Genomic DNA, 10,163 nt, shown 5'->3' on the forward strand with positions numbered 1-10,163 from the left:
CTGGCGGTTCTCAGGTTTTTACAGTTAACAGTGCATGCCCATGAATTCCCGGAAAACCAAAGTGTACAAGGCTGTGATGTTTAATCATGAGCCAGCTCCTCCCGTAGGCCATGGGAGCCAAGATCATCTGTGGCCATAGCAACAGTTGGAGGGACAGCGAAAAAAAGAAAACATCTTGAAAAGGGTGCCAATGGACAGGACCCAAAAAAGGCAAAGATTAAAATAATTAGAGGGACAAATAATAGAGCACAAAATATAGTAAAATAAAGATATTACATTTAAACAAGGGGTATAGGTGTGAGACCAGCTGTGTGGGCATAAAGTGAAATACATATTTAAAGGTGGGGGGGGGGGAAGAAAAAAATATCTAATCTCTATACGCAACAAAATTTACACAGCTAATTAAACAAATGCATGAGTCAACAAAAGAAGCAGGTCAGGTAAGAAACACAGCAGTAACAGTCATGTTAAGACCCCTGGGAAGCATCATCTATAATGTATGGATCCAGAAAGCACCTCCATTGTAACAAAATCTGATGTCTGTCACCACCTCGAATTGGTTTGGTGACCAAATAAATCAAAATCATAAAATCACCATGCCTTTACATTCAAGGGTTTGGTGTTGGGCTTTGACAAAGTGAATTGCAACATGTTTAACGGTGATGGGGTTTGCTTTTTTTTCAATCAAATTGTTTTTATTGAACAGTTTTGTAAACAGTCAATAACATAGATCAACAGACCAACAAAAAACAATCACCACCAAGTGTCGACCAAGCACGTCCTGACAGGAGGATCAGAATATTCCCTAGAAGACAGCAATACAGTTATAAAAACAACATTTTAGGTATAAAAATAGACCAGATACCTGCATAGGTAAAGGATGCAGTGACAGTGGTAAGCATAGTGTATACTCATTGAGATTACCAGAGGGATACAACCAAGAAACATTGACCACTGGGGTCTAAAGAGTAAGCATGAGGACCAAATCAGGGAGAATTTACTATAAAGCCCTCTCCTTTGGTACCTTACCCTCTCAAAGGCAAGGATCCTATCTAGTTCAATCATCCACTCCGAAACAAAAGGTGGGGAGTGTGATATCCATTTGCGTGCAAAGAGTCAAGCAAGCGGAGACAAGGCAAGGGAGACGTTAAAGACTGAATCAGTGTAACTATTTGGCTCCAATACATGACATAATTTAGGGCAACGTCATAGGAGATGTATCAGTGAACCCTGGTGTACCTCTATGGTGTGAACATTTCTCGGATAGGGAGTTGTTGACCCTCACACGCGCCATAGGAGAAGAGTACAGAAGGCGGACCCAATTACAAAATTGGGGTCCAAACCCAAAGGTGGCAAGCACTGCCCATTAATAGCGCCCTTCGACACTGTCGAAGGCCTTCGCAATGTCCAAAGGCCAACAAAGCCCTATTACCAGTATTGTCAATTGGAATTTGCATATTCAAGTACGCCCTGTGAATATTAACTGCAATCGACTTGTTTGGAAGGAAACCAGATTGATCTGAGTGAATAATGAATGGGATTTTAGAGGAAAGTCTGTTAGCCAAAACCTTAGCCAATATCTTAACGTTCGTGTTAAGGAGATAGGTCGGTAGGAGTCTGGAAGCAGAGGGTCTTTATGTTTTTTGGGCAGAACAACAATGGTGGCGTCATACATTGAAGATGACAAATGTCCAATATTTAAAGATAGACCTGTGCAATAAGTCCATCCGTGAAATGTCCTTGCTACTGTTAGTGGTATTATAATAAAGTGGAAGCAACTTGGAACAACAGCAACTCAGCCATGAAGTGGTAGGCCACGTAAAATGACAGAGTGGGGTCAGCGCACGCTGAAGCGCACAGTGCGCAGAAGTCGCCAACTGTCTGCAGAGTCAATAGCTACAGACCTGCAAACTTTGTGTGGTCTTCAGATTGGCACAACAGTGCGTAGAGAGCTTCATGGAATGGGTTTCCATGGCCGAGCAGCTGCATCCAAGCCTTACATCACCAAGTGCAATGCAAAGTGACGGATGCACTGGTGTAAAGCACGCCGCCATTGGACTCTAGAGAAGTGGAGACGTGTTCTCTGGAGTGCCGACTCACGCTTCTCTGTCTGGCAATCCAATGGACGTGTCTGGGTTTCCCGGTTGCCAGGAGAACGGTACTTGCCTGACTGCATTGTGCCAAGTGTAAAGTTTGGTGGAGGGGGATTATGGTGTGGGGTTGTTTTTCAGGGGCTGGGCCCTTAGTTCCAGTGAAGGGAACTCTTAAGGCATCAGCATACCAGGACATTTTGGACAATTTCATGCTCCCAACTTTGTGGGAACAGTTTGGGGATGGCCCCTTCCTGTTCCAACATGATTGCGCACCAGTGCACAAAGCAAGGTCCATAAAGACATGGATGAGCGAGTTTGGGGTGGAGGAACTTGACTGGCCTGCAAAGAGTCGCGGAGACTGCGAGCCAGGCCTTCTCATCCAACATCAGTACCTGACCTCACAAATGCGCTTCTGGAAGAAGGGTCAAATATTCCCATAGACACATTCCTAAACCTTGTGGACAGCCTTCCCAGAAGAGTTGAAGCTGTTATAGATGCAAAGGGTGGGCCAACTCAATATTGAACCCTACGGACCAAGACTGGGATGCCATTAAAGTTCATGTGCGTGTAATGGCAGGTGTCCCAAAACTTTTGGCAATATAGTGTATATTGATTATCCGTACAAAGAGAACCAGATGTGTCCCTAATTGACCCAATGCCTCGATCTCTAACAACATAACAGATGTATGTCCGATAAAAGCATTCATCAAGGCCACAAAATATTGCTTACTAAGACAGGAAGAGTGGGATATCCCAGGGCAGCACGCTAAATGTTGGGCTAACACACATACCATTTGTAGCAGAGTTCCCGGGGGGAGTCTTAGGTAATCCATCTTGCCCATTAGCAGTAGCATTGCTGGCTATACCTTGTCCCCCGTTCCATCGAGTTTGAAGTCTGCCATGGTGAGAGGCTACAACGGGTACTCCCAACACTGGCAGCAAAGGGTTAAAGAGAATCCCCCCCTCTCTGGTCTCTGTTGTTCCTCTAGAAAAGTTTATGGTTTAAAAGCGCCAAGGACAATCCTTATCCCTCCTGGGGAAGAAATCGTAAGCACATATGCAAGGTGCAGCCTCAAAACAGTCAACCAATTCACCTTTATGCCTGTCTTTTTGGATTAAACGATATTACACCAGGAAAGGCGCCTCTTCTTTTGTGTTTTTTTTCTGTTGTTCCTCTATCGTACTGCCAAGGATGGTGTCTGATGCCAACAAGGTTGGTGTGCTTCCTCTATGAGGCACAGTTGGCCAACACTGCTCCTGTCTCATAGCTGTCAATGGCAGTGTTTGGAACCACCAGGAATGAGGGCAGGAGACACATTTTTCTAAACAGCACTAGCTGTGGGGGTGGGGTTCAAACCGAAGTAATTATACACAAAAAATATTTTAGTGTGGGATTTTTTTTTTAAAGGGCCAGCACCCATGGAGACTGGGGGTACCCAGAGGGGAGATAGGAATGGAGACTCACATAGTTACTCACCCACTAGTAGAGTCAGACATCCAACAAGGGAAGGGGGATATGCCACTGCCCTGGACCTTTATAGTACCCTGTGGCTAACCCAACATGCCGTCCCACATCTTTAGTCCTGTTGGGTCTGGGTACGGTCCCCAAAGCTATTGCTATGGGGCCACAGGAAGACACTTGACTGTGGAAATGCAGAAAAAAGTTAACTAAGCTACCACACATCCAGAGACATCCATTACCTCATGACACTTTGCCTGTCGAAGGGACCTTGTGGTGGTTCCAAAATGTTGCAATGTTTGTCTTTGCTGTAAGAACATCAGTAAAGATGAGATTTGTGTAGACAATTTATGCTTTTTTTTTTGTATGATACAGTGGCACCCTCCACCAGTTGTTGCAGTACCCAACCGGAAGAGGTACATTGGTATTGTGACTAAAGGAGATCTAACCACAATCCGTCATCCAAGGACACTAGCAAAATACTGCGTATTTCCTGGAGTGGAAGGGGCTATAGGGGGGTCCTCACAGCTCTGGCCAGTGTCCAGTCACCTGATACCTTCATATTACCCAGGTGTGTCCCATACTGTACGATCAAGAAAAATTGTGTTAATATTTACTTTGATTATCTAATCATGTGAAAAGTAAATTTCTGCTTACTTATTTAATCTGCACATGAGTAGATAATCATGCAAGCAAAATCTAGGAAACAAGCAGTACCCTTACAGACCTCAGTTGGGCCACAAAAGTCTGATTTCGAATCACTGTAGCAAAGAAAAATGGGAAAGGGAAGCATAGCTTTGATCTGAACTTCTTACAATTTTTATAATTCAGTTTCTGTGGGATAATTAGGAGCCCAACAAGATCTTGTAAATTTCTAAAATAAATACTTACATATTTTGCTTCAAACTTCCTTGCCAACTTCTCTGCCTCAAGTCGTTCACGTTCCTCATGATTAAATGGATCAGCAGATTCTGATAATTTAACCTTTAAAAAACACAAATAAGTTAGTGGTTAAGGGCAACTACAGGCTTAAAAAAAAAAAAAACTGCCATTCCACAGTCATGCAGTGAAAAAGCCAAATTAAAATTTTCACGACAGGCCCTCAAAACTGTTTCTAATATTTTTTTAGACATAGAAAAGTTGGTAGCAGATATAAATATACAAATTAATGCAGGTTTGTAAACATTAACAGATCAATAAATGTTTTTTTTTTTTTTAATGCAAGCAGTATAAGCACCTGACTTTGACCTGGCATCAGCCTCTTGCAATCTCTGTAACAATAGGGCAAGGGTGTGAGAGAAAGCAGCAGCACAAGAAGCCAATCTGCTGAGAAGGGGCATGCAGACTGGAGAACGAGTGAAAGATGAGCTTTTCACCTCAATGCTTCTCCTTTCACTTTCCAGTCACAGGCTGGGGCAGGTCTATGACAGCCTGACAGTATAAAGATGTGCGAAAATCACAGGTGCCAAAACACAGTAACTGCTGCTGAAAATGGTCTTCCAAAAGTATATATAGGGGGGCAGTTCCTCACAGTCAAGGGAAACCAAAAATCTGACGCGGACAAAGCAAAAGGAGCGCCTCCCATAGTGTAAAATTTATTTATTAAGGATAAAACAAACACATAGCTGAAAAGGTACTTACAAACCAGCTTGTATAAACAAGCAGAAAGTATATAATCTTAGGAGACCATCAAGATGAATACACGAAAATAAGGTGAGGGAAAGGAAGTGATAGTACTAAGCCGAAGCCATCTGCACGCTGACCCTCCTCTTTCAAAGACAAACCTCTTTCATCAGAACCCCTCTGATGAAAGAGGTTTGTTCTCAGAAACTCCTCAATCCATCTTTCGTTAATGCTTGAATAATTGGAGATGGTTTTGCGCTGGTCCATTCAAGGAACCTTAATAATCTCCTGCCAGGGGAGAAATCTGGATTACCTAAAATAGGTGTAAGGGGGCCCACATAAGATGTCACTTTAGAGGATCTAATTGCCTTATCCCATATTATTAGCAGATCTCTTATTAACGGCAATAGAATTTTCTTAACAGGGCGGGTCTCTCCAGGTTCACCCATGCATAACCAAATGCCTATGCATAACCAAAATGTTATACCGCAGGCGGGGAGAGGATCGTCCCCACACATTTAACAAAGATAGATCTCAATAATTGAAAAAAGTCCTTGGCAATTTAATTGGTATGATTTGAAGAAAACGTGGTAGAATATCCATTTTTAATAACGCAATTCTACCCATCCATGAGGGATTTTTCAAGGCCCATAATGTCAATTTATACTAGGTGTAGGGGCAAATAATTAAGTTCATACAAATCCATAGCCCTCGCTGGTATCTGGATCCCCAAGTATTTAAGGGATCGAGCAGCCCATTTAAAAAGGGAAATTAGCTTGAAGAACAGTTTGCTCTTTATTCGGTAATGAAACATCTAAACACTCTGATTTTGTAGCATTAATCTTAAAATTGCTCAGGACGCCCAAATTGTTGCAGCTCCTTCCATAGTGCGGGAAAGGCTATCCTTGGATTGGAGATATAGACAAGTGTATCATCTGCAAACAAGCTCACTTTATAGCACTTACCTCCTACCTCTATGCCCCTAATATCTTCATTCATGCTCAAAGCCTTAGCCAAAAGTTCCATCGCTAGTACATATAGAAATGGAGACAGCGGACATCCCTGTCGCGTCCCATTCCTAATTTGTACTGATTCTGATAAATATCCATTAACCCGTATTCTTGCAGTAGGGCAGGAATAAAGTGCTAACATCTTTGCTATAAAAGGAAGAGGGCATCCCAGTCTGCTTCAATGTTGCCTCAAGAAATCTCCAATCCAATCGATCAAACGCCTTTTCCGCATCTATCGAAAGCAAACAAAGTGGAATCTTTCGTGTTTGGGCCAAATGGATCAAAGAAAGTGTCTTTATTGTATTCGCTCGTCCTTCTCTACCTGGGATGAAGCCTACCTGGTCCAAATGGATAAGGGATGGAATATATAGTTGGAGACATAATGCTAACATTTTAGCATATATTTTTAGGTCCACATTTATTAAGGATATTGGCCTATAGCTTGCACACTGGGCCGGGTCTTTCTGTCCTTTCGGTATGAGTACCATATGTGCCTCTTGTGTTTGTCTTGTAAAAGAGCACCCCTCTGAGATAGCATTACAGACTGAGTTAAGGATTGGAGCAACTCCTTTCTAAATTCTTTATAGAATGCCCCTCCATACCCATCCAGGCCAGGGCTCTTTCCAGAGGGCAAGGACACAATCGCATTCTCTATTTCTTCCTAAGTAAATAGGGAACAGAGGGATTCTACCGCATTAGTATCTAATTCTGGTAATGCCGTATTATTTATATATTCTTGAAGTTGCTTATGTCCTGTGCTATTATCCCTATCCGTTAACCTATTCCCTATACAATATAAGTTCGAATAATATTGATGAAAGGTAAACACTTGTCCTCGAGTTGGACATTGATTTTTTGGAATATAGGTCTTCTTCCGTTTATCTCCGATAGATTGTGCTAGTGATCTACTACATTTGTTTCCAAACTCATAGAGAGAGCGAAAAGCAGTTTCATAGCGTTGATATGATATGTCTAGCATCTTGTGCAACTCGCTTCTCTTCCGTATAGTCACAAAGGTAGTCGGATCCTGTACTCTTTTATGCCGTTGCTCCAGCCCATGAATTTCTGCCAATAGGGTTTTTATAGACCGTTCTCTATCTTTCTTTATACGTCCCCATGTGCAATTAGGACTCCTCGCACTACACTCTTAAGTGCTTCCCATTTTATCGGTAATTATGTATTATCGTTTGAATGATCAACTATAAAAAAAAATGTAAATAGTGCCAACGACTTTAGCACTCACTATGGGGTCCTGTAAAAAGCTCTTGTTCAATCGACACAAGGATACAGGTTTAACCAATCCCGATAGACAAAGAAATACACCGGGGCATGGTCTGACCAAAACTGTGTCCCAATCTGCGCTTGGGGAGACCAATTCAACATACAATGTGACACGAAAAAAAAAAAATCAATTCTGCTATATATTGAGTATGTTGAAGAGTGACAAGTATAATCCCCGATAGCCGGGTTTAAAACCGGCCAGAGGTCTACCAATTGCAAATAATGCAATCTTTTCTTTAATTTATTTATTTGTGATTGTGAAATATGTTGATTTCCCCCAACTGTATCAACTGCTGGGTCAAGCGTAAAATTGAAATCTCCTCCTAATACCATTACCCCCTCTGCAAATTCTTCCAGCCTCGTCAGTATCGATGTAAACATCCTTGCCTGACCTTGATGTATAAGTTAGCTATTGTAAATACTTTATTATTCAGTCTACACTTAAAAAAATATACCTGCCTTCTTCATCTATTATCTCTTGTATCCTTTCAAAAAGGAACAGAAGCATGAATCCCGACTGCTGCTCTTCTAGATTTATTATAGGGGCAGTTGCTTGTAAACCAATGGGAATAGTACTTAATGCCTAAGGAAGGGCTCTTAAATGTTGAAAATGAGTTTCCTGTAAAAAGAGCATTTGGACATGTTGCTTATGCATATCATATAGCACCGATCCAAATTTCATAGTCATTGTATTTTATTCAACTCCTTCCTTCGCCCCTCCTTCCCAACCAGATCACCAAGGGAAAAGAAAAACATAAAAACCCCACCCATCCACACTATATACAGGTGAAACTCGAATAATTAGAATATCGTGCAAAGTTCATTTATTTCACTAATGCAACTTAAAAGGTGAAACTAATATATGAGATAGACTCATTACATGCAAAGCAAGATAATTCAAGACGTGATTTGTCATAATTGTGATGATTATGGCTTACAGCTCATGAAAACCCCAAATCCAAAACCTCAAAAAAGTAGATTATTACATGCAATCAATAAAACAAGGATTGTACATAGAACAATATCGGACCTCTGAAAAGTATAAGCATGCATATGTACTCCGTACTTGGTTTGGGCCCCCTTTGCAGCACTTACTGCAATTACTTTTGCATGATATTCTAATTATTCGAGTTTCACCTGTACTTCCCAACAAACCATACACACTAGGGCTGCAGTTAACGATTATTTTCAAAATCGATTAATCGAATTTTAAAAAATAATTAAAAAGGCTCGAGTGATGGACTACTAGTTTGTATTGAGAGTGTAGTCCATCACAGGAGCAAGCTTGGAGCGGAAGTAAAAAGAAAATGTAGTGTGCAATATAGTACATTATACAGCGTCGCAATGCAGAATACCAGCAGCTATAGAGGAATACAGCAAATCGCAGCAATAGTACATTATACTATAATGTACTATTGCTGGGATTTGTAGTCCTCTGTAGCTGGCGTTATTCTGCATTGCGCTGTATATAATGTATTATTGCTGGGATTTGTAGTCCTCTATAGCTGGTGGTATTCTGTAGTGCGCTGTATAATGATTATATGGCGCAATGCAGAATACCAGCAGCTATAGAGGAATACAACAAATGCCAGCAATAGTACATTATACTATAATGTACTATTGCTGGGATTTGTAGTCCTCTGTAGCTGCTGGTATTCTGCATTTCACTGCATATAATGTATTATTGCTGGGATCTGATGTATTCCTCTATAGATGGTGTTATTCACAATTGTGCTGTATAATTTATTATTGCTGGGATTTGTTGTTCCTCTACAGCTGCTAAAGATCTGCAGTGTGCCGCTTTAAAAAAAAACAAAAAAAAACCCACAGGAAACATTAAAAGGGTATGTTGTTGCTGAGTGACTTACTTTGAATGACAGTGGGCACTTGATTGTCAGCAGGCAGCGGCGAGTCAGGAAGCTCAGCAGGAGCAGAGGAACAAACGCATGTCCTCAGCGTGTGCGGTGGGCGTGGCGTGAGCGGCTTAACCGGCGTGTGCGGCTTAACCGGCGTGGGCGGGAAATTGTTCACTCCTTCCGGTGAACAATTATTCGACTTAACCCCTTCATGACTGAGGCCTTTTTTTCATTTTTTGCACCCATGTTATATTCCACATTTTAGGCCTGAAAATGACTTAAAACCCCCAAACATTATATATTTTCTGAATGCCAAGACCCTATAGAATAAAATAGTGGTAGTTGCAAATTTTTATCTTGCGCAATATTAGCGCAACTCCTTATTAAACCCCAACATTTAGTGAAAAATTTAATTTAATGCCCCAAAACACAACAAAATACCAATTTTTTAAATGACATATAAAAGATGAGGTTACAACGAGTAAAACGATACCCAACATGCATAGGTTACAAATTGCGTGCGTCCGTGAAACGGCGAAAAACTGCAGTACCCCAAAAAGTCAATAGAAGACGCTTTAAAAGCCCCCACAGGTCATCAATTTAGAGATACCCCAAAATACTGGCCCTAGAATTATTGCTCTCACTCCGGCGTGCACGGCGATACCCAACATGTGTAGCGCGTTCGTCGTTTTCATACGTAGGTGCATCCGATGCGTGCTTACGTGGCGACGCGCATGCTCGCGGGGCACTTTTAACATTTTTTTTATTATTATTAGATTTATTTTATTTTAATTTTAAAAAAACGTTTCTTTTTTTTTTTACTTTGACTGCTATCACATAG

At 41.3% G+C, this 10,163-nt stretch overlaps 1 protein-coding gene across 1 annotated transcript in view; it reads right to left on the reverse strand.

The window, feature by feature from the left end:
* The window catches only part of UBN2 (ubinuclein 2), a 199,070-nt gene extending 192,869 nt beyond the window's left edge, over positions 1–6,201 (reverse strand). The window contains exons 1-2 of the mRNA XM_018571668.1: positions 6,148–6,201; positions 4,444–4,536 (exon numbers count right to left, since the gene is read on the reverse strand). Coding sequence (XP_018427170.1) covers positions 4,444–4,536; positions 6,148–6,201 — 147 coding nt within the window. The remainder of the gene's footprint in view (positions 1–4,443; positions 4,537–6,147) is intronic.
* Positions 6,202–10,163: the final 3,962 nt, after the last annotated feature.

This window comes from Nanorana parkeri, unplaced genomic scaffold (genome assembly GCF_000935625.1).
Source record: "Nanorana parkeri isolate BGI_ZX_2015 unplaced genomic scaffold, ASM93562v1 scaffold1801, whole genome shotgun sequence".
NCBI lineage: Eukaryota > Metazoa > Chordata > Amphibia > Anura > Dicroglossidae > Nanorana > Nanorana parkeri.